The sequence below is a fragment of the Panthera pardus genome, unplaced genomic scaffold (assembly GCF_024362965.1).
Source record: "Panthera pardus isolate Hobbes unplaced genomic scaffold, ASM2436296v1 HiC_scaffold_24, whole genome shotgun sequence".
Lineage (NCBI taxonomy): Eukaryota > Metazoa > Chordata > Mammalia > Carnivora > Felidae > Panthera > Panthera pardus.
This window is the reverse complement of record NW_026526810.1, coordinates 128,382,651-128,408,171: the sequence shown is the minus strand read 5'-3', so window position 1 is coordinate 128,408,171 and position 25,521 is coordinate 128,382,651. Positions and strand designations below refer to the sequence as shown.

The following is a 25,521-nucleotide window of genomic DNA, read 5'->3' as shown; positions in this document are numbered from 1 at the left end:
CTGAACCTTCTAATAATCAGTAAGTGGATATTATTTGCATTTTTGTCCAGACTGAAAAGGAACGTGCCCTGGCAGAAACAGATGCTGTCCGTGCAATGAGACTACGTTTCTGAAACAACAAGTGCATATGAACACTTGTGGCTATGGTCAGTTGAAGAACACGTTATGACGTAAAGCACTGCATGACTCCTCTGGTGCTTCCTCACAACCATGGTGAGCGAACTATCAGACTCTGTAAACACGGGGAGCGGAATGACTGTGTGAGCTTACTTGTCTGTCATCACCGTCGGCTGCTCGTCCGTGAATTCTTCGGGTGCCGGCACAAACATACTGACGATGCTGGGCGCTGACAGCAGGCTGGATTTCGTGGCACCTGGGTGGGCAGCAATGAGACACCTGGTGAATAAAGGTCTGTTTCTGGGGGCCGGGAAAAGCCCCATCCTCCTCTTAGAAATCTTCCCAAGATCACACGGGATGTGACATGATCAGCAACACTGCATTGTGGTAAACCCTCAAAGGTAAAATGAATTCAAGAAAGACTGCGATTTGTTTCTGTTTGTAGGATTTCAAGAGCTAGACTCCTAGCTCTCCCTTTGCCTTCTGACTTGGAGGACATCAGAAAGAGCTCAGGTGTACCAACAGGGGACGAAGACGAAAGTGGAAAAAGGGGGAAATCTATTCAAGGGCACCCTCAAATGAGTTACAGCCCTTATTTTCTAGGCATAAAGGGAAGATGTCCTTATGATCCTACATTTCCCGAATTACAAATGTGTACCAACCCTAAAATGCTGCCAATTTGAGAAGAGAATAAGATCCCAGAACTCTACTTAAGTAAGGGGAGGTGTTTGAGCTATCAAATATCAGAACAGCTTTCTACTTTGGAAATTAGTATCATAAGCCCTGAAGCAAAAGACTTCATTTTTCAAACTGAAATATTTATGAGTGAAATATCAAGTGTTTTGAAGGAATCATCCAGTGACTTCAGCTAATAAATACCGGAGTTTAAAACTTTGGGTTTTGATGCCTTCAAAGAAATCTAAGGCAGGAATCTTGGCAACATGCTCTAGTGATAAGTGCATCTAAAGAGCCAGCTGACCATTCTCTATTAAGGAAACCACCAGGGCTGGACTGATTCTCCAGGAACAGTGGAAACGAGGCACTCCAAGAAGAATCTCAAAGGAACAATCCAGGATAACGTCACGTTCTGCAGACTGATAACTGGGACTCAAGAGTTTTTCAGACAGCAAAGAATGCAGAAAATCTCAAGGGTCATTAAAGAATCTATTTCTCTTCTTTCCCGTCCGTAAGATGGCGGATGCAAAAGCTGAGAAGCCAGATACTAAGAAGAAGAAACCTGAAGCAAGGAGGCTGATGCTGGTGGCAAGGTTAAGAAGGGCTAGGTGGCAAGACTAAAACGCCAAAGAAGGGGAAGCCCTGTCCTAGTCAGAGGAGTTGGAAGATATTCCTGATCAGCTATGTATTCCAGAAATACCACATACAAAAGGAAGTATTCAGCAACTAAGTCTAGGGTTGAAAAGAAAAAGAATGAGAAGGCTCTTGCTGTTGTTACAAAACCAGTCAGTGGTGACAAGAATAGTGGTACCCGAGTGGTTAAACTTCACCAAATGCCTAGGTATTATCCTACTGAAGATGTGCCTCAAAAGCTGCCGAGCCACAGCAAAACCCCTTTCAGTCAGTACATGAGGAAACTGTGAGCTAGAATCACTCCTGAGACCTTCTTGATCATCCTCAGTGGACACCATAGAGGAAGAGGGTGGTTTTCCTGAAGCAACTGAGCAGTGACTTGGTATTTGTGACTGGACCTCTGGACCTCCATCAAAGTTCCTCTGCATGGAACATACCAGAAATTTGTCATCACCACCTCCACCAAAATTGGTATCAGCAGTGTGAAAATTCCAAAACGTTTCATTGAAGCTTACTTCAAGAAGAAGCTGCATAAACCCAACACCAGGAAGGGGAGATCTTCGACACGGAGGAAGAGAAATACAAGGTTATAGGGCAGCGCAAGGTTGACCCAGAAAGCTGCGGACTCGCAAATTCTGCCAAAAACCAAAGCTGTTCCTCAGTTTTAGGGCTACCTCCAGTCTGTGTTTCTGTGTTTTCTTTCACAAATGGAGTTTATCCTCACAAATCGGTGTTCTAAATTTCTTACAAAGAACCTAATTAAATAACTGATCCATTTACAAAAATAAATAAACGGTTTCTCATCAAGAATTGGTAATTCAGTGCTGAAAAACAAAACAAAATTGTATGATCTTCCCATAAATAGGAGAAAAATAATGTTTCAGGGAACTGGTTTTGAAAAGAAATAACGTAAAAATTTTAGAGACCTAGTGAAGTAGGCAATGTATTTCAATATGAGGGAGAAAAAGAAAAAGGGCATTGAAGCCTCTGAAGAATCAAGATGCTTCCACACTGTACAGACTCCCTTACCTGATCAAAGGCTACAAAGTGTGTTTATGAGAAGCAGGAGGCCCTGTAGACCCAAACAGCAAAGGAAAGTATCTAAAAGCATCTTTATGTCACTTCCAAATGTCCCTCATGGGCATCTAATTTTACTATGATATTTAACAGCTATTTCTGAGTAACATTCATTCCTACCTGTATCCAAGTGTATCATTAAAAAGGATCTCCAGTTGTTCTCATCACGATGGTGCTTTGAGTTGAAGCAACGGTATTTATGATTGTAGCATAACTATAAACTGATGGAAAATAGAAAAGGCAAGAACTGGGCCAAGATAAAAGGTGGCATGATTGATCATTAAACACTAAGGTAAACAGCACAAAGTCACTTCAAGTAACCAAAACACAGAAGGTTGAAGTCCAATATTCCACATTTCTTAGACATTGACAGCCATGCCTACCAGATGCCAAAATGCCTGTGCTAAAAGTAGAAAAATTCAGCCCACAAGATGGTGATATATACACAGTTTTACTAGGAATGAGAAATTGAACAAAAGACCATGGGGGAGGGGAAGAAAACAAAATGGTTAGAGAGGGAGGGAGCCAAAACATAAGAGACTCCTAAAAACTGAGAACAAACTGAGGGTTTATGGGGGGTGGGAGGGAGGGGTGGGTGGGTGATGGGTATTGAGGAGGGCACCTGTTGGGATGAGCACTGGGTGTTGTATGGAAACCAACTTGACAATAAATTTCATAATAAAAAAAAAAAGAAAGGAAAAAAAAAACCTCTTGAGTGGAGGCTTTCAGAAGATTATTACCAATTACTATCAAATAGAAATCACAATTCAAATCAAGAAAAGGGATGGAATCAAAGTCATGTGGGTGGTTTCAAGCCAATTATTACCCAACACAAATGCCAAGACAATAGCATTTTTAGTGTTTTTGACAATAGCATTGTGAAGTTGCTTATTCATGTGACAACACAAAATATGTCATGCAATATTTATGGCAGTCATCTATAAAAGATATTGGGTGCTGGCTCCCATAAGGCAACATTAGCTGAATCAATGGATTTCTGAATATTGCTAATAATATGGGAGCAGACTAATGTATAAAAAGAAGGTGGGAATCATAAAGGGAAGCTATAAGACCTCAGCTACTTTTTGTTAGAGCTGAGTTACAACTAAGTCTGTAATATTAAAGGCAATCCCATTATCCCCCAGTTGTGGGCAATACTTCTGGATAGTACCACTATGGTTCCCTTACTGAATACCCAAAGTGCACTCTATATGGAACTGGGAACAGAACTAGAAGGTTCTCAGAGACTTGAATAAAGAGAAGACTTCCTCCAAAGACCAAACCCAAAGCTGGAGATTTTGACCAAAGCCCCTTTGGGAATCTTAGAGATAGGGGATATTATAAAGGTGTTGGTTTGTCTCAAAGCACACATGTACCCATCAGTCCCTTAGCTACATCAATGGACTTCTTCAGTTTACTGTGAAAGAGACTCACTTTCTGTCTTTGTTCCCATGGCCTCATTCCGTTTTTGCTGCTACTAACTTGGTCACTGGACTGTGGATAAGCACCAGAGTTGTTTGACCATCCTGACTTCTGTTCATAAAAGCTTTTCCTAGGCCCGTAAGTGAGAAGGGTCTCACCGCATACAGGGGCTAAAACTGCTACTCATTGCCCAATGAATATTAGCAAATGCCAAAGATAAATGTCTCCTCATTCCTAAGGAAAATTAGAAGAATGGTATGGTTCTGAGTGATATGGTCCTAAATAATAAGTCTGCTTGATTTAAGGAGCTAGCTAAGAGATGTGGTCATAGTTCATTTGTTTATTTGTTTTTGTTTTTGTTTTTTTTTTTTTACAAATGATGGTGAACCTTGCTTTATGAATTGAAAAAGAATGAAAGTAATGATTAACTAGCCATGAGAAGAATTTTGAAAATACATATTCTGATGATCTTGGCACAGATTTATCTTCAGCTTCCTCCTATGAGCAGCATAAAGCCCAGTGTGTATTTGGTGCAATTTCCAATTTCAGATTTCAAAGAAGCTATTCATCTCTGATCTCAGCATTCTACACTTGATCTTACCCAAAAGGCCGAGAAGCCATCTGATCTCAGCATTCTAGAATGAACACAGATAAGCTAGACCATGTTCAGAGAAGTTACACAACAATACAGACACCTGACATGTATTAAGAAGAATACCAAAAGACCCAGGGACAGTGGTCTAGAGAAGATTGAGGGAATACGCAATGCATGGCTCTTTTCAAATGTCTGAAAAATTATGTGAGAGACTAGACTTGTTTTGTGTGGCCCCAACGGTTAGAAAGTCACCCTAAGGAAGAACTTTCTGTCGATAATGGTCAAAGATGAGGTACCATGCATTCCCAGCCCCTGGAGGTATTTTAGCAAAGGGTGGATCCACTCCCTGGAGCTGCTGAAGAAGAGCTTTCAGCCCCCGCTAGGGGACCGGGTGATTGACATACACAGTGTCTTCCAGCTCATCCAGTCTGAGATTCCACAGCTCAACTAACCTCTCATTCTCAATGGTTGTCCCTCCAGGTCAGGGTTTAGGCACATCGGCACATTGCATTGGCGTTTCCCGGGCTGTATCTGTTCTGTGGATAAATAGAACATTTCAGTCTTCAGTGTGGTCAATTTATCACGACTCACAACACAGAGAATTTAACAAATAATTTCTTGGGGCCGTTTTTTTTTTTTTTTTTTTGGTCATTGTTATTGTTGATTATTGATATTTACAGGAAACATCCTAGATGTTAGGGGAGGGTTGTCTGGGCTTTCACTCCAAACCTTTCATTCAGGTATATGAAGTGCAATTAAAAGCAGGAGAGCATCTAAAACTGCCCCCCAAAAAGTGCAGATTTTCTACCTCCTCACCAAGAAAGCTCAGATACTATCATCTCTTGATATGAAATGAAAAAAAAAAAAAAAAACAACTGAAAGGCTAATGTCACAGCCATGAAATAAATGTATTATGCAACTCAGTAAATATATAAGTGATCATTTGAGGCAATGGCCAGAAAAGTCATACAGAAAACATGTGGAACTGGTAGCAAGGACATGGCAGATGTTTCACTGAGGGCTGGGGAACAGGAAGAAGGGAACAGGGGAAGAAATGGAGGAGTGGTGCTTCCGGAACACTTGTTTCCTATGAAAGATGAGACAAAGAAGCAACCATCGGATGTGCACGGATGGAGAAGAGGCAGGTATTCAACGAGCAAGCAGGTGCATGCTGAGGTGAATCGATCATGACCCAGGTTTTAGACTGCCTTTCGCAGTGTCTACGTGATTAGACTTGTTCCTCTGGGGACCAGTGAGTCACTGAGTCGACACGTGTAGTATAAAGTGGCACACCACCTAATACCGAACTCTACATTCATCGATTCTCCCGTGGTCTTAGATGCGGGGAAAACTTTTTGTGGCACTAATAAAAACAGGCGCATTGAGATGACGCTCCAGTGGGACTTGGTGGCTAGAGAACCAACTTGGAGAATGGAGAACAAGCCCAGGAAAACGGGTGAAAGAAATTCAGGCAGCATGTCAATGGTGAGTATTAAGTGAGAAGCCAGAGTGATGTGAACTGTGAAGGCTGAAGTTTGGCTGAATGGGAAACATTCAGTTAAGTGGGTTATTTGGCATCATGTAGATTTTCTAAAATTAAAATTTGGGTTTGACATTGAGATCTTTTTGCCTTTTTATAACTCCACTAAGTCAATCAAACTAGGTTGCAGTTGTAGTCTGAATCTGGAATGGTTAGCTTAGACTGAGGTACTTGCTACAGAAAACAGAAGCATGGTAAAATAATCTTCAGAGCCCCAGCTCAACCTACCAAAAGTGGGGGGTGGGGGAGGCATTAAATTATCAGAGAACTAACCAAACAAATGCTTCCATTCTCAGTTAATCACATAGTTTCATCTCAGTAGAGGGAGAAACAGAGGGGCACCTGGGAGGCTCAGTCAGTTAAGCGTCTGAGTCTAGATTTTGGCTCAGGTCATGATCTCATGGTTCGTGAGTTCAAGCCCCACATTGGGCTCTGCACTGTGGGATTCCCTCTCTCTCTCTCCCTCTCTCTCTCCCTCTCTCTGCCCCTCCACCACCCCCACCTCACTCTCAAAGTAAATAAATAAAGAGAGAAACACAGTCCTCTCTGGTGTGGACAGAAAGACCCCACCTAGACCCAGTCAGCTGTCAAGGCTGGTTATCCTATCTTTCTCCTTGTCTCTCTTGCCTGTTGGCTTTGGGCCATTACATTTTTCACTACCACTTACCACCAAAAAGAAGATAAAACAAGAAACCTTTAAAATGTTAAGAACTCTTATAAAGGCCAGGAGAGTTGAAACTATTGGTTAAATGTAGGCTTGGGTATGGTGTGGGGGCCTAATTTATCTAGCTCTCCTTTTTGGAAAAAAACAATGGATGGGGGTGGGGGAGATAAGATAAAATGTATGTGATGATTATAGTTTTGAAAAAATGACAGTATGTCACTATTTTGGTTTTGTAGACATAATTCCCGGCCATAAGGAAGGATATTGAAATAATAATCTCATATAACTATGGCCAGAAAGTCCTAAACCAAGACACGAAAATAGTCTGGTACAGGTGTTGGTCCCCAGAGCATACCACTGTAATAAACTGTATCACTTTCATAGTGCATGCACGTTGCAAAGTGCTTTCACATATGTCATCTTGTAACTCAAATGGCCCCTGTGATTAGAAAAGAGAAACACGAAAGGCAGGCACTCAAAAGAGCAGGCTTGCAAGTTGTACGTGCTCGGAACGTGGTAACAAAGTTTAGAAAATGCAGACTGATCATGTTTAAAATAGACATGTCATGGCAGCCAATTCTTACTTTAAAATTGAGGTTAGATGCAATGCCACTATATAAGCATGAGGGTGTCCAACCTGGTGGCCCTGCCGACTGAAGTACAGAGCTCATATTCCCAAACCTACCGGCGGATCATGACATCGCTAAGCTATGTTGTTAGTATCAGTATTAGTGCTAATATTCCCTTATTTGGGGTACTTTACAACATAGAGAATATTGGTAAACTGGTGTTTCTGTTTGTTAATCCGCATTATAAAATCATAATTCCACTCCCTTCTATAGGCATTTACGTTGTTTAACCCCCAGATAGGTAACCTAATATCTGGAATCCGGGTCTTAGAAGAGAAAGAGTTGGACCAGCCTAAACGGACAGACAGGTGGCTCTAGAGCACTGGGAAAGTTTAAATGGACTTATTCATTACCGTAGGTTTAAAAGAAAAAAATTATTTGAACCACAAAACACAAGAGAAACATCTAATCCTTAACACGAGAGAGCAGAGGGGACACACAGAAAGTGGCATTAGCTGATCTGAGAGGTAAAACAAGAAGAAAAGGCTTGACCCACCAGTGTCCCAGTTGCTGATGTTATGGGGGGCGCTAGACTGATGCTCCAGCTGTCGCTTCATTAACTGGCTCATTGTTAGAGCTCCCAGGGATCCCCTTTTCATCTGCCTATACTGAGCTATATGGAGGAAATTAGGACATCATTACTAGGGGGCATAAATTTCCACAGCACACAAAGGCTCTACAAATCCATATAGAATCTTAATTGAATCTTTATTGGCGACTTGTAATTGTTCAGCAAATTGTATGCTCTTGTCCTAGGCAAAAACTAAGGCACATTGCTATTCCCGGTGCCTTTCTTCCCTCAGTAAAAAAAGAAACAGTGCCTATGAGCTTTTATCTGTAGTCTGTAGAATACCTACAGTTGCAACAATGTGGTTACTTTCATTTACTTTTTCATTTGTACACTCTGCCTTGTTCCAGAAAGGATTTAAGGCATATAATACTACTTTGAATTTAAAGCTTAACTTCTTTTAAAATGGAGCTTGTGCGTCCATAGTTTAAGGCTCCATTATATCCCCGTAAGGTGCCCATATATATGTGTATACATGTATGTTTTGGACTAAAATGACACATATCAACCCCAATTTTTAGAGAGGGAAATTGAAGCAAATGAAATTATGTTACTTGGGAACCGAGTAGCAAATGGGGTGGTCATAAAATCAAAACATGCTGACTCCAAAGTCAATGCTGTTTCAATCTCTGGGTGAGCCTCTGCCTACTGTTTCGGAAATGTGAATCGAATCACATTCCACAGGTGTATTCCAGTACACATCTTTGTTTTAGAAAATAATGGTAATATTTTTATCCTGCGATTTAAGCATTGACAAATGCCCCACCAAAGAAATGTCAAGTTATGAGCATTTCCAAACCAGAAAAACAATGAAAAAACACTTCTGCCAGTAGACTGTTGAGTGAAAAAGCAACTTGCCTCCTACCCTCCTATTCCTCTGTCAGTGTCCCCATCGGTCTCTGCCACCAGCCCAGTGAGAAAAGCAGAGAATCAGTGGTGTGCCTTTTCTACATGATCCCAAACTCCTGGACATTTGAGAGCATGTGGTTATTCACTCTCTTATGAGGACAATTTCAGAAACCGAAGTTCTGAACTGCAGGCCCTAGAAGGGGATGGTAGAAACCGGGATGAGTGGATGGCCCCTGGAAAGCTTTAAATGTTATACCCAGGCTTCACAATCACCATACCAAGACGGCAACTTGGTGAGATGTGAAATCAATTATAACATTTTGAATGTAATTAGCATGCTGTTTGATTCATGGTAGTCATGGCATGGTTAGCTACAGAAGGATCATCTAGCAAACTGATCCAGAGAGAGGGGTGTGATGGGAATTCTTGTGTCTTGGAATCCATGTCAGCTAAATTCACCAACATGGGAAATCTCTGATTCTTGTTGACTGGCGGAATTTACAATGTTATGACTCACTGGAAATGGTGCAGCTTCAGGTAAAATACAAAAGCAGAAATCTTCTAGAAGGCTTAACCAATTTAAAAATTAGCATGCTCAAAAGAGGACTTGAAACCTCTAGTGATTTCATAATTTCTCCAATTCTCAGTTGTTCGTAAAGACAGCAGAATTCCCTGAGAGTAAAAACCCTTAACGTTTAGCTCCGTGTGTGGGGTGCCTGGCATGATGCCTCCAAGAACACACCAGCAAGAGCCATCTAATACATGCTTTTAATGGAGAGGAGGAGGAAGGTGCAAGCGTAATGAGGCACTATGCTAACTCCAAAGAAGCCAGATTCAGTCATGACATTAGGATCATGAGACAGTGGATACACTTATTTTACGACACATTTAACTAGCACTCAAGTCAAGCTGACTTAGCCACCCTATCCCAATTTATACCCAACTTGGAATTCTAATTAGAATTTGCTATCTTCTTTTTTTTTTTTTTAGATGACTCATGTAAATTAGGAGGAAGGAGAATACACTTGCATGATTTTAGTATGTGGGCTTAAAAGTGGGCGTTTTATTATGTTATCAACAGACTTTCATGACAAAAGAGCAATTACATTCAGAACCAGCTGTCCTTCCCTGCTACCAAAAGGGCAAGTAACTGTCACTTGAAAACACCTTCTTAGAATTTCTATAATCTCTATTATAAGTGAATTTGAGTTATTCTAAGGCAGTGGGTTATACCAAAAAAGAGCACGGACTTGCAAATCAAACAGACCTAGCATCAATCCCTGTCTCTATCACTTAGTAGCCACCTGACTTTAGGTGAGTCACTTAGCCTCTGTAGCCTCTGTTTCCTGGTCTATAAAATGGGGTCAATAACACCTGCCATGCGAGGCTGATGTAAGGATTAAGATAACAATGTGTGTAACCATTTGGCACAGCGCCCAGCCAAAAGTACCAAATAAATGGTGGCTATTATTACTACTATGACTATAAAATCCTTGAACAAGGGGTGTCTCTTATTTATTCACCTTTGACCCTCAGTCGCAAGCACAGGGCCCGGCACCTGGCAGACAATACATAGTTAGTGAATGAACGAATGCATGAATGGATGAATAATGAAGATGATGAGGCTGTTCCATACTACCAGTCCAGCACTTAAGTTAGGATCTTTATTTGGTTTTCAGGATCATCCTCATTTAAAAGACAGTCAGAGAAAAATTAACCAGCTCCTCAGGCAGCGTTCACATGGAACACAAAATAGGCCAGCGCGTGGCATGAGGGCTGGCAGGAAGTGCACCTCTGTATCTCTGATTCCTGCTGAGAGCCTCCCATGCTAGAGTCCCTTCACTGGCCCCACTGAGCCAGGTGGACACTTTACTGTCACCTCAACGGAACTCATGCTCTTCAAGGACCAGATCTAGGACCTGACCACAGAAGGCAGTTTCAAAACAGTTGCCTCCTACAGATCCTGTAGAATTTCATGCCATTTGTATTTTCAGATCCAAAAGGGCTAGATCCAATCATGACACCGGGATCATGGTATATCTGCTACATTTATTTTATGATAATTTAGATAACATTGTGTCAGTGATGGAAGTGATTCAAATTGAACACAGGTGTTCAATGTAAAATTCTGTCACAAACAGTGCTTTTCGTTTATCCCAAAACTAGTTCCGTGCCTTAGGTTTAGGCTAGTCACACACAATTCTTATTTTATTTAGTTATGAAATTCGGTGATTAATCCGTAACAAATTAGGATTCTTGGCCAATCAGTAACCGTAGTGATTTAGCGAACACTTGAGATATTGACGAAACTGAGCCCATGCCTCAGGATCTCTGAGATCTTACAGCAGAGTGTCTGTCACCCAGGAAGCTAACACAACATGTATAAAAAAAAAAACCCGCCAATACCAGGAGTGTGAAAATTGAAAACAATGCAGTAGTTATTGCTCCAAAATCAATGTATAGGTGAAGCGATCACCAAAGGGAATCTTACTTGATATTGAGGAATGGCTACTTGTTTCTGGCACCCCTGCTTCTAATGTTGGGGCAGATGAGGATTCTCGTGGCATTTCCAAAGTTGAAAGTCCTTTAGTAGAGGGATCTACAAACAGAAACATTATTTAAAGCTCAGGATATTGAGTAAAAGCAAGGTCAAGAACCTTTTCCATATCTTTTCCCTCTTGCTTAATACACCCATTCGAATCATTCTGTATGTTCTGGCCCCGTTAATTACTTTAACAGAATTTTATATACACACTGGTTTCAAAATTCCCCGGAGAGTTGCTTCCACATTACCCTCTGCATCTGTGGATATGCCTCCCAGAGGTTAACAACAGAGCAATTACAGAGTTAAAGCTCCAAGCATGCCCCTCCCGCATATCCTCAAGCAGGTTACTTAGCCTTTCCAGCACTGAATTTCTTTTCATCCACTACCTAAAGACGGTTACAGTTCATTCCACCATTCCACTTTGTCCTGGCAGTATCCTACTCACTAACTACATCTCAATTATACAGACAATTCTTCCTCCAGAAGATCTTCAAGATACCCCCTTCCCCCCAAAAAATACAAGCCAAAATATGGGTCATGTGATCCTCTTACGTAATCCCTGAACACCCTGTCCTTAACCTTCCCCAAACTTAACACACTATAATGGAATTCTCTATATACTTGTCTATAACCTTTGCTAAGCTGTAAGTATTGCAGAGCAGAGATTGTATCTAACTTGGAATAAACAGTATTAACTCAGGTTTTCTATTTTATTCGTTGCGCAAGAAACAGACCGTATCATGTGCTCCTTCTGTTTGACAAACGTATCTAAGAGGAAACATCTTCTGCGTATACTATTGTCTTCTCAATCTATCAGTAATGGGAAACAAGCTGTTCCACATTATTCCAGGTAAAGATGATCCTTTAAAACTTGATAGTTGATCATAGCAAACCCCCTAAAATTCTTTACAAACGTCTCTGCCACCTTAAAGCAACACTATATACTGAAGAGTGAGCAGCCTGGCGTTACCCTATAGGCTTCCATGAATGTTCCATGCTATCACCTGGGGGCGCCCCTCCTACATGGCTTCACGTTCTCAAGCTTCACGGTGATTCAGTCCCATTCTTTTTATATTGTCAGTTTTTCTCTTGTCCAGGGTAAGTCACCACACACTCATCCATTTGTACATCTGAGGTATGCAGATGCGAGTCTATTATTAGATGATCACTAAACTTGCAGGGAATGAAAGTAAAATTGATCCTGGGTGAGATCCTGGGAGGAAAGTTTTCAAGCACTGATGCTAGAACATCCGCTTTTTGACTCTCAGAGGTCTTTCTGAATAGATATGATTGCCAGATTAGTAATTTCTTGATTAAAAAAAATAAGTATAACTGTTACAGTGTTTCCTGCACCCTCTTGAGTAACTATGCACAAAATGACTACCTGTTTTAAATTACCTTAGTCACTAAGATATTAGAGATTAGGTTATTACTTTTCTCTTAGGTATTGTCCCCAAACCTCTAGTGAAAAACATGCACAATCAAAAAATAATAAATAAATAAATAAAATAAATACATACATACATACATACGCAATCACCTCTCTTCACCCTCATCTGCCTCTGTTTTACGTATGCCTGCTACCACGGCACAATAATCCCACCAATAATATAGAACAAGAAAGCTTAAAGTTCATTTTCGAGAATTCTTTGAAAGACCATTGAGACTTTTAGAGTTTTGCTGTGCTTATTGAAATCTTTGGTGTATCTCTAATTTTAAAGAAATGTAATTTCTTTACTGTAAGGTAGTTGTTAATAATTGCTAGTGTACAAAGATTTCATAAGCCAGGCCAATTTTTGCTCAATCTTAAATCATTTTACAAAACCTTCCATTTGTATACAGTTTAAGACATACAACAAATATTTGAATAGACCTATACACTTAGCTTAAAATATTTTATTCAGTTTAAAAAAATTGTTTTAATGTTTATTTTTGAAGGATAGAGGCACAGAGCATGAGCAGGGAGGGGCAGAGAGAGAGAGGGGGAGACACAGAATCCAAAGCAGGCTCCAGGCTTTGAGCTGTCAGCACAGAGCTGACGCAGGGCTCGAACTCACAAGCTGCGAGATCATGATCTGAGCTAAAGTTGGACGCTTAACCCAGTGAGCCACCCAGGTGCCCCTTTATATTTTTATTCAGTTTTTATAGTGATGTGTAGAAAATGGCATAACCACCCGTTCAATCATCAAACATTTGCCAAAGCTGTTAGGCACTTGATATACAATCAGTAAACAAACCAGGCAAGAATCCTTGCCTTTGGGAACTTTCATTTTAGCGGGGAGAAACTGACAGTAATTAATACACATAAAAGTAAATTTTAAGTTAGAAGAGTAATTCTCTGTAGAAGAGAACCAGAAAAGAAAGGATTCCAAGATGCCAGACCGGTGGAAAGGTGGGGTGTGGTCCAGGCCTCATCGGGAGCCTGGTGTTTGATCAAAGGATCAAAAGAAGTGAGAGAGTGAGCTGGGCAGACAGGTGGGGAAGGCTGTTTCAGGCTGAGGGAACAGCCAGTTGTAAAGACCCTCAGGTGAAGCTATGTGGGGAGGGCTCAAGAAATGGCAGGAGGATTTGCAGAACATGGATGGAACTGGAGGGTGTTATGCTAAGCGAAATAAGTCAGAGAAAGATACCATATGATTTCACTCATATGTGGAATTTGAGAAACTCAACAGATGAGCATAGGAGAAGCGAAGGAAAAATAAGATAAAAACAGAGGACGAAAACCATAAGAGACTCTTACATACAGAGAACAAACTGAGGCTTCCTGTGGGGGGATGGGTTAAATGTGTGATGGGCATTAAGGAGGACACTCTTCAGGATGAGCACTGGGTGTCATATGTAAGACACGAATCACTGGGTTTTAGTCCTGAAGCCAAGACTACACTGTATGTTAACAAACTTGAATATAAATTTTAAAAAAAGAAATGGCAGGCAGTCACTGCAGCTGGGTAGAAGCAATGTGGTGACAGAAGCACAAAATGAAGTCAGAGAGCTAATGAGAATCAAGACCACACAGCACTTCAGGAATATAAAGGACCTAAGCTTTTACTACAGAGGAAATGGGGAGCCACTGGAGGGTTATAATCAGAGGAATGGTATAAATCTCATGTTTTAAAGGCTTGCTCCACCTGCTGTGTTGAGAAGATATGAAGACAATAAGGGTAGAAGGTAGGGGACCAGTTAGGAAGCTGCCACCACTGACCCAGGTGAGAGGTGTTGGTGGCTCAGGGCCAAGTGGAAGAAGGGGAGATGATAAGAAGGGACCAAATTCTGGGTATATTCTGAAGGTGGATTAAGGTGCCCAGACAAAATTGAGGATGCCCAGTTAAAATTTAATTTCAGATAACCAACAGATAATTTTTTATTATGACTACATCCCGTGTAATACTTGATAGATATGGCTCCAATTCTTCACTCCTCCTTGAATCCATGTCCTTTGTCATGTGACTTACAAGTTCCTCCCTCACAAGAGGCAGGGTATATTTCCCTCCTGATTTGGGGTTTGGCCAGGTGATTTGTTTTGGCTAATGAAATGTTTGCAGGCATAGCATGACCAAAGGCTTGAAAAGCACCTGTGCAATTAGGCTTGCTGTCTTGTGCCTCTGCCATCATCATGAGAGGATACTCCTGAGCTCCAAGACCCCAGGAGGAGGTCGGCCACCCAGCTCAACTCAGCCTAGATTAGCCAATCCACAGTAACCAATAGACTGTCCAATTAAATGAGTACCCATTACTTATCCCTAGATGTTGCAGAGATTTTATGCTTGTCACACAGCATTCTTCCAGCAACTGGCAACTGATGGAGTTGTCTCAGCATCCAGACAATACGTAAAATCATAAAAGTAGACGAGATCACCCAGAAGAGTGGGTGTAAACAGAGGACTGAGACTGTAGGGCACTCCCTTATTAGGGAGATAAGGAAGAATCAACAAAAGAGTTTGACAAGGACTGACCACTGAACAAGCAGAAAATAAAGAGAGTATGGTATCGGAGAAGCCAAGTAAAATGGGGAGAGGCGGGTAAGAGCTTAGAACTTACCACTGGTGACCTTGTCAAGTGATGTTTGGGTGAACCACTGGGGATGAAACTTCATAGGAATGATTAATTCTTTAGAAAAAAAAAGAGTGAGGGGTATCTAGATGGCTCAGTCAGTTAAGCGTCCAACTCTTGATTTCAGCTCAGGTCATGATCCCAGGGTCATGAGATCAAGCCCTACACTGGGCTCCGTGCAGAGTGTGGAGCCTGCTTGGGATTCTCTCTCTCTCTACCCCTTTCCCACTGGTGCCCTCTCTCTCAAAAATAAATAAATAAACCTCAAAAATAAAAGAGAAAAGAATGGGAGAAAACTGGAGATAATGATTGTATAGGCAACTCTTTAAAACATTTTGCTAAAAGGGGAGGAGCAAAATGAGATAATAATTGGGAGAACTGGGATCAAGAGCTTTTTTTGTAAGAGAGAAAAATAAGATTATGTTCGTATGCTCACGTGAAGAATACCTTAGGAAGAAAAGCCTAAGGAGGGAGAAAGAAAGGAGAATTTCTAGGCCTATGTCCTTGAGTAGGTGAGAGAAGTGGAATCTTGTCCACATGTGGAAAGGCTGCCTTTAAACAGTAACCAGATAGTTCACCTATAGCCCAAGCCAGAAAGGCCAGGTGTACAAGTGCAGACATTGGAAGGCAGGCAGAGGAGGCAGCAGGAGGCTGTGGACATTTCTTCTGATTCTGTCAAACAGGAAGAGTAATCGAAAGTTTGGAAACACAAGTAGCCAGGACACAGTCGCTTAGGAGAATGGAAATGTGAGTGGGCCACAGAAATATGGTATGATTGCCAGGTAGTTTAAAGAGCCAGTTGAGGTCTGGCGTCATGAATCTGAAATGAGACCAGCCACTATTGGTATGTGTTTTTCTCCAGTCACACTCATCCAATACCTATCTGTACCTACTGCACCTACAGATGCTGGTAGGTGGAAAGGTGGATCTGACAAGGTTGTGTTTAGCCAAGCAAGCCTGAAAAAGCAAAGGCCAGGGAGGATGCAGCACCGGGGAGGGTTACACTGATTGACCTGAGTAAGGAAGAGGAGAGGAGACGTGAAGTATGGGAGGGACGTGAAAGACAGTAGGACTGACACAGCGTCATCCAGAGAGAGGGAAATAGAAATCAGAGAAGAGGAGACATGAGAATGACATGGAAAGGCTGCACTTTTTGGCAAAAACAAGGTCTGTGACGTGACCATGGGAAGGAATAGCTGAACTGGGGTGGAGGTTAAAAACCAGTCACTAGGGCAGACAAATTCAAGGAACTAAGAAGCCAGAGCCTCAGAAGAGTCATCTACTCTAATATTGGAATCACTAAGAATTAAGGCAGAAACAGTTTAGAAAAGAGTGAAAAAAGAACCAGGAGTGAAACTGTCACCAGATTAAAAAAAAAAAAAAATCAGGGGTCAGTAATATGAAGTTCAGAGCTGGGTGTTTTCAGAAGTAAGGTGGGAATGGTCTGAAAGGGGCAGTGATGAACAAGGAAGGTGCTTACCCGTGACCCAAGCCCAAGGGCACAAGGCAGTGAGGAAAACTGTGTCCTCAGGGAGAGCTGGTTTCCTCTGGACTAGGGCGTGAAGGGAGCCATCAGAGGAGAGAGCATATATGAGATTTTGCTCATGAAGGACGAGGGAAGGATTTCAGTAGTTAGCGTAAGTTGGAACAAAGGTTCAGAACAGGAGATGTGCAGAGCCTTCTGGAAATTAGAAGGGCAACCTGGGCCTCCCTGCAGGGACTCACATGCATGAGACAAAGTGCTCGATGCGGTTAGACCTGGTGGTTCAAGGCAATCAGCAGTGGTAAGGCTCTGAGTTTGGAAGGACTAGGAGCCTCCCTTTACTCCAGCTGACAGAGGCAAGAAGGTCTGGGGAAGCCTGTGTCTTCCTCTGAGAACACAGGCCTCCTTCCAGCTCCCAGATCTGTGTGTCTGTGGGAGGTGGGATGCTATACAGATATAAAACTGTGACAGTACTGCATATCTTAGAAACATTTTAAAGACATATTACCATAATTGTCAGGTGCTTTCCTCTTGTTCTGATAACAAATGTATTAATATGAAACCAATCTCCCCCCAGGTAGCCTGGGGAACAGTCTGACATAGGATGAATAAAGGAGGCAAAACACACACACACACACACACACACACACGCACACGCACTACAACCTATATATCATACACACCCACTCTGTGGACTTAGTTTCTTATATATCCCCCCTATAGACTTTATATGGCGGACTTAGTTTCTTATGTATCCCCCCTATAGACTTTATATGGCTTCTAATATACCTACCCTATAAAAGTCTATAGTCTCCAGGTCAATGTTTTCCTTCATCTATATGTAGCAATTTTCCTGGCTCCAAACAATCAAAAGGTTTACCAGTTTCCCTAGAAACCTTCTTAAACGTTCTTGTTATTACCAGGATCTTATTCTTCCTGCTACCTGGAAAGGGTCTTCCCATGACCCTTTCCAAATATACTCATGTTCATTCAACAGATTTTTACAGACCCCTTTCAAGGTACACAGCTCTGTCCTAGGAGGTAGAGAACAGCTGGAAATCTCAGGAAATGACCGGGGTGAATAAAAGATCTGAACGCCTCGTCTTAGGAGTTGATTTTGTGTGGAGCAGTGGGAGAGGAAGGACTAGAATCAGGGCAATGGTTCTGGCACTGCTACTGCCTATCTGTAGGACCGGGCACATGACTTCCTCAGAGTATCTCCTTGTACAGAAAAGGACAGGTTTTCCACTACAACTTTCCAAGATCTTTGCCAGTTCTCAGCGATCCACATGCTATGAATCTACTACAATAATCATCCCTGGCCAATTTCATTTTTTCTAACAAGCCACATTATTTTGTTTGTTTGTTTGTTTGTTTGTTTGTTTGTTTATTATCTGAGCTGAGACACAAAGTGTTGTGATCAGCATTCTGGTAACACTGCAGAAGACTGTGTTTTAGGATGAGGTGGACTATTGGCTGGCCACCTTTCCAAATTCTCTTTCTTAAAAACAGTGCATCCAAGGAAATGTGAGAAATGACTCCTGAGGCAGGAAATCCAAGTGCTGTGACAACTTCACCATGAACTGGTGCCCATGAACTAGGGTCTGGGTTGTAAGCTGGGTTTTTCGGTTCCTGAGGACACAAAATGCCCACCAGACTACTGACGTTTGGTTAGAAGATGCAACCAGCTGTGGACCCTACGTGATTACAGTCAAATTCTTAACCATTCCCAAACGCTCTTTGCTTTTCTGTAGCCCTTCATGTTTGCTCCTTCTTTGGACTACATGTCAAAGCTGGCTGAAATATAGGAAAACAAAGAGAGCAAACAGAGTTCAAATTAATGACTTTTTCTGTTTGGAAGGAAGACTGCGATGATATTTGGGATATCTTGATATGAGTTAACTATTTATTGCCTCTTCTTGCCAAGGAGGCCAAGAATTGACTGTAAAGCTTTAGAAACAACAAACACAGAAACACTGATGGAGCCAACAGAACCACATCTGAATCCAACACGCTCTAGTAAGCAGGAGGCATTCGGAATGATTCTGAAGCAATTATAATGTCACTCCCTGACATTATAAGATTGAGACTTCGATGCCTAGTCAGTGAGAGACCCTAACAAGAAAGAGGCACAGACTCGATCGAACACAAGGCTGGGAGAAAAGAGAGAGAGGAGCTTACCTGGATCTTTCTGTTCTCCCAGCTTGTCTAGAATGTTGAAGGAAATGTCCAGGTACTCTCTCTGGATGGCACTGACAGCGATCTTCCTCTGTTTTCTCTGCCTGGGAACAATCTGGATCTTGAATTCGGACTCCTCAGCGCCCTCCTCTTCGGTCTTCCTCTCCGGATTCTGTTCTGTATCCGATTCGGCACTGGCTTCCCCCTTCTCACTTTCCACTGGGTTCTCAGCATCCTCGGGGACTTTGAGGAGGACGGTTTTTGCCCCTGAACTTGGCATCGGCCCACTGGGCTTCTCCTCCTGGATGCTGGGCTCTGGGCTGTCGTCCAGTGACACCTCAGGGAGAGCATATGACTTCTGAAGGAGGTCTCGTTTCTGCTTCAGCGTCAGCGGGCTGCCACAGGGGAAGTCCTGTGGCTCCCCCGGCTTTGATAATTCTGCGGAGTCCGTGGGATCCTCCAAAGCTATGAGCGCCGAGTCCGTGGCACCTGCTGACTGGTTGTTTCCTGAGTCCTTGGAAGAAAAGTCTTTGGAACAATCCTCCACGCTCACTTGCACGAGGGGAGGCGTGCTGAGGCTGGGGACAGAGCGGGGGCTGGGGACTGAGGGAGAGGAGGTGGCCTTCTTAGCAGAGGCCCCCTCATTTCCTGGGCCCGTGATCTCCTCTTCTTCATCGCTCTCTACTATTCGGAGAGGGGGAAGGGGCTCAAACACAAGGGAGTCGCTGTCAGACGTTGAGAGCACCGAGCGTTTCTCAGGCCCAGATGTTGAATCGGAGGACAAATCTATCAGATCCAAATCCTCTTTAGGAGCAGGCTTTACAGGAGAATCAACCTTGACCTCAAACGTCTCCATGCAGTTTAACCGAACTTCGGGTATCACGGGCCTGCGAGCTTCCTGGAAACTTTCCACTGCTGGGTTCTCGGGTGGTTCGGGGTCGTCGGGCCGAGTAGCAGAATTCTGTCTGGGACGTCCGTGGTCATGTCTTTGCATGATGTAAGCGGCATGGACGGGAGGCTTATCTAGGTCACACCGGTCTATGCAGGACTTCCTCCGGTGCTCGTCTAATGTAAACAAGAGGGAGTCTGCATTCCCTATATCAAGAGATTTTTGTTTTAAAGAGCGCAGCTTTTTTTTCTGAATGCTTTCTTCTCTCACACAGTGCAGAATGCTGTCTTGTAATGCACCCGTTTCTCTATATTCGGCCAGTTCTATTTCACCTGATTAAAACAGAAAAAGCTAGTACTATTTTACTTGGAGACGTCACATTTTTCCCCCTCATACTTGGGCACACAATTGGCATAAATCATAACCACAATCCCGGCTCCAATAGGAGGTAAAACTGACTTTCTGGCCAAGTTTTTATAAAGTTCAATTCTAATTTCGAAAACCAGAAAAACTCTGGAATGAAAGAACCCGAAATGGCAGTTTAAGATCTTATTTCCATAATCAGGCTTCAGGATAATTCCTCAGCCCTATTCATTTGTGCACAGGAGAGGGGAATCGCTTTTGGCTGAGGCAGATCTAGGAAACTGTATTCAAATTGTGTGGAAGAGAAGCAAACATTTTGCAACAAATCAAATCAAGCAATGGCCCTCTAAGACGATCATGACGTTAATGATGTATCCATCCAGTCACGTATATATATAAATGCATATATATATATACTGTTTGTGCATACATATATATAAAATCAACAGTATTAAAATGTGTAGTAACATAATAAAATTAAGATTTCACCCCAAACAAACAGTAGAGTACAACATTTCTGCATAAAATTACTAAGAGGAAAAAATTCATACTTCTCTGAACATTCATCTCAACCGGCTGATATTTCACCATTTTGCTGCCGCCTATTCTTTTCAATCTTGCAAAAAAAGTTTGAGACTCTTTATTGCAGGGTCCAGTAGGTGTATCATGAATATCAGATTCATCAAAAACACTATCTTCTTCTAATTGGGGAGAGAAAGTCAAAATTACACTTAGGAGGTTATTCTCTCTTAGGCTGTGTCTACACAAGCATTTCAACGAAAGCATGAGGGAACAAAGTCTGAGGTGGTTTCTACACCAGCTCAAGTTCTGGCCACAGCTTGGTATTTCATCCAGATGTCAAATTATCCAAATGTTGACAGAGCAACCTGTTACAAGGTGGCTCTCATTTCCCATGTGACAACTGGCAGCACTTTCAAGAGAGGCATCTCAATATTCTAATAGGGCCTTCGTGGGGACACTTTTCCAATGCTCTTAAAATCGGATAACGCATACATTTCGGGAATCTGTGACACTCCTTGAACATGCCTGCTTTGGGTGAATTTTCAGGCTAATTTGGCAAAAGAGAATTCAACACAATGAGTAGGTCTTGCCCTTTCCAAAAACATATGCCTTCCTGGGATTTGAGAACTGGCATAGACACAGCCTAACAGTACATGCACCTTATACTTTGTGAATGCAAAATACTGTACTCTACATTTGGTAATGAGACACACAACACACAGAAAAAGCTTAGAGAAGCCACTGGTCATTTCAAAAGCTCCACAAATGAGTATGGACTGAAAGAGTAAACAAAGGAAAAAGAAAACAGAAAATAACATTCCCCCCTATTAAAGTAAGACCCTTTTCTGGGGAGTTTGCCATGTGTAACTGTTATGAATCCTAGAAAGCCTCTTTGACGCCGATGATCCTGAGGCTCCGTAAACAAACCTGTCACTTAGAGTGCCTAGCAAGATTATTTCTGGTACTCTTTTATCCCTATTTAGCTACTTTTAAATCAAAGATAAACCCAAAAACATATTAATGAGGAAAGGGTTGCCATGTTGCAACCCACAAAGTTCAGTTGATAAATTTTCTTCTTTCATCCTTTGGAAAAGCCAAAGCCCTATACAAAGCAGCAAAACAAAACAAAACAAAACAAAACACTACAAAAATGCATTTAATACCACAATAAACATAATTAACCTACTAGTCAAGGTGAATATCACTGAAATCATAGTACTTGGCCTATTTTTATGTCTACCCATATGACAAAATAAGGCTCGGGTGTATTATAGCGATTTAAGATTCCTTGAGCATTCGGGGAGTACAAGAGAGAGCCAAATTTTAAGCATTAATCCTGTCCTAAGACACAAGACTCTACCACTAAATGAAATTTGAAGCAGCAGATGATAGATAATCATACTAATCTCTTTGGGTCAAATAATAACTAAGTGTTAATGATCAAAATGATACAAAACATCTGCAAAGAAGACAAAGCCTATCAGATCCCCACGTTTCTGGGGAGATGCCACACAATGATCTGTTCTATTTCTTTACATCCTTTAAAAAATATATTCCCTTTCGAAAAATACAGTTTTCAAGGAAATAGTTATGTGACTTCCGTTAGGTAATTTTGAAATAATTCTCAAAACATACTGAATGAGAGATGGAAGGACTTCAAGATGGCTCCTCCCATTCAGAAAGGCTCATGTGAGACTGGCCCAAATGCTGAGCCCAGATTGAGGACCTCTGTAGTTTAATTGAGTCTATCCAATTTTCCAGAAACTAGGACCAAAGCTGGTAGACAAGATATTCTTCAGGAAGGATTGGAGTGCTACCAGAACTTAAAGAACTTCGGTCTCATAGTTCCCGTCTACGGCCAACCTAGATTCTTGGACCTTTCAGCAATAAATGAACACTGGTCCAATCCATCCTAGTGAGGTATTTCCAGAGCAGTCCTAACAAGTCAGAATCTACACAAAGGGTCATGGGGTGCTTGGCCTTCTCCCAGGATTAGATTAGATGATGTCACCTTTTACAAGTCTAGACACCTTGTGACTTGCACTAAAGACATACACCTTGGTTCTTCATCTCTCATCTGAAAACATCCAGGCTGGGATTTTACTCTATCTAAAGTTTCATTCTACTGCCTTCTTTGCAGAAAAGCTATCAATATAAAAAGTGTTGATACTGGAAATAATTTAAACCCACGCAGCAAAAATTGCATTTCAGTTGCCGTAAATCAATTGTTACTGAACAAGGAGGCTAGGAAGAAGCAATTGAGCGAATTTAGATTCCATTCAAATCTGTGAGCACAAAGTTCAGGAGGAAACTAGAGACGACAAGATTATGGCTCATGGTTCCACGGAGTGCTGACCAAGATGTACTTCACAGCCCAAAACAAGATGCTTCCAACGCACAGGAAAAGGCTTACAAAGGCTACTTAACCAAACTGCCGACAATTTTTTTTTTTTACAACACATTTCTCATGAAATGGGCTTTAGAAGCATATCAGTTATTTCTCTGGAATGCTCATTTAAAAAAAAAATTAAAGCAGCAACATTCATAGGAAAGTTGGAACGTTAACGAAGCAGTAGGCGGTTTTTTGATTCCAGAATGATACCAGGGGGCGTTCCACTATCTCCTGAAAAACATTGTCCAGAAATGTATTACATATTCAAGCTAAGTTTGGGGTAGAATTGAGATAGGTAAAGTACCTTTTTCTTTTTCGCTGTATCTGCTTATGTTACTGTTGTCACTGTACAAAGGTCCTGCCGTGGCATGGGGCTTGCAGCTATGATACTGTGCATTGAGTGTATTGACTGTTATGTGAATCAGATGCAGCAGGACCTTGCTGATATCGCAGTCTCGGTATGGATACTGCTCAATAAAATGGAGGGAGAAAAATATAAACAGTTATTTTGAAGGGTAAGTTTTTCCACTTGATCTTGCTGGATGTTTTTCTCAGTATTTCTCGGGGTGATAAAAAGAAATATACAGAAAAGCAAAACCGTTAAGTTTTTATTATGGTCTTATTTTGACAAGGGATCACATTCCCTTCTACTTGTACCAAACCACAGACGGCAAAGCGTGCCAGTTCACAGTTACAATTCCTTTCAAGGAAATTCTCTGGCATGAACGCAATTTTAAATATTTTCTTTGTTTTCTGACATAATAATTAAAACAAAGATAAAATCTGAGATTCTGACCATAAACAGAGATTGTTGATCTCAGTAGCCTACAATTTGTTATTTTTTGTTTTTGACATTTGTAGCACCTCCACTGGCCTGGTCTCTATTTCTATTTCTATTCCCATGGATTTTGACTTCTCAACACTAATTGTACATCATGATTCCTTCTCTGAAGGTCAAATTACTCTCCTACAAAATTCTCAAATTAGATCTCTTCAGTGTTCTCCTCTCTAAGAGAATCATTGCACCCTAAAAAGGAGTAACGACAGCCACTCACCTTGTAAAGGATGACAAGCAAGGCCTTCAACCACATCTGCCGGATGTGAGGTTTTAGGGACCAGAGGGAACAACGAGGTGGCTGTTGGAAATAATGCCGTAGCTGAGGACAAGAGCAGTATTTGAGCACCTGAACCACCAAGGGGAGAAGGTGTTTGCCCAAGTTAATGTTATAGTCCATAACCTGAAAGAGGAAAAATACTAGTAACTGAAGGAAAGCTGTAAAGAATGTTCGCAAGCCTAAAGGAAAATTTGAACCATCAGAACAATAGGCAAAATATTTAAAAGGCATTTCACAAAATATTAACAGTAATGGCCAATGAGCAAAGAATGGGAAATGTTAAACCCTACAAGAAATAAAAAGCTTGTAAATTAAAATCATTTGAATCCACTTAATTATCTAATTGTTTAATGTATCCACTAAATTATGAATTAAAAATAAAATTTTATCTATTAAAATGTCCTATTAAACTATTAACTAGAATTAAACTAGAATCAATTAAAACACCCACTATTGGTAATCACTGGGGAAAACAGGCATTCTCAGATGTCACTGGCAAGAGTATTATTCAACACAGCCTTTCAGGAGAGCAAGTTAGCAATATCTATTCAGAAGTAAGAAAAGGTACTTACAGCCCCCAATACAGATTTAAATAAATCTTAAGGAAAAAATCAGACAACTGTTGCAAGATGTATACATAAAGATATCCAGCCTTATAGTCACTCCAAATTTGAAAATAACCTCCATAGTCAACAATACGAGATTAGTTAAGTGAAAGATTGTTTGTATGACAACACTATGTAGCCATTAAATGGGATATGATACAAATCTATTTACATGATATCAACTTCATAATAAAGTTTAAAAGAGGTTACGTATATTTATCCACATGTATAATATGATCCCATTATTGTAGAAAATATGTGCGCGTATACATGTATATATGTATATACGAATGTATATAAATTTGGAGCCAGCAGTATACACCAAAATGTTAGTGACTTATTTTGTCATGGGTTTCCTGGAGATTCGTATTTAATCTTTTGCTTTATTAAAATAAATATGCATAATATAAATATAGAAAGAGAGTAGGGGGTGCCAGGGTGGCACAGTCCATTAAGCGTCCAACGCTTGATCTCAGCTGAGGTCATGATCTCAGGGTTCATGAGTTTGAGCCCTGTATCGGGCTCTGCACTGACAGTGCAGAGCCTGCTTGGGATTCTGTCTCTCCTTCTCTCTGCCCCTCCCCTGCTTGTGCTCTCTCACTTTCAAAAT

The 25,521-nt window shown here is 41.4% G+C and overlaps 1 protein-coding gene and 1 pseudogene across 22 annotated transcripts in view; one reads left to right on the top strand and one right to left on the bottom strand.

Annotated features, from left to right (window-relative positions):
* UNC79 (unc-79 homolog, NALCN channel complex subunit) overlaps positions 1 to 25,521 on the bottom strand; it is a 266,834-nt gene that overhangs the window by 73,203 nt on the left and 168,110 nt on the right. For 15 of the 22 annotated variants that reach the window (XM_019462133.2, XM_019462137.2, XM_053889744.1 and 12 more), the window contains 8 exons: positions 24,247 to 24,429; positions 23,496 to 23,658; positions 20,829 to 20,978; positions 19,029 to 20,246; positions 11,261 to 11,368; positions 7,849 to 7,965; positions 4,972 to 5,055; positions 271 to 373 (listed from right to left, as the gene is read on the bottom strand). In XM_019462133.2, coding sequence (XP_019317678.2) covers positions 271 to 373; positions 4,972 to 5,055; positions 7,849 to 7,965; positions 11,261 to 11,368; positions 19,029 to 20,246; positions 20,829 to 20,978; positions 23,496 to 23,658; positions 24,247 to 24,429 — 2,126 coding nt within the window. The remainder of the gene's footprint in view (positions 1 to 270; positions 374 to 4,971; positions 5,056 to 7,848; positions 7,966 to 11,260; positions 11,369 to 19,028; positions 20,247 to 20,828; positions 20,979 to 23,495; positions 23,659 to 24,246; positions 24,430 to 25,521) is intronic. The other 7 variants (XM_053889741.1, XM_053889747.1, XM_053889739.1 and 4 more) reach the window with 6 other exon arrangements.
* Positions 1,309 to 2,164, top strand: LOC128773057 (60S ribosomal protein L6-like; annotated as a pseudogene).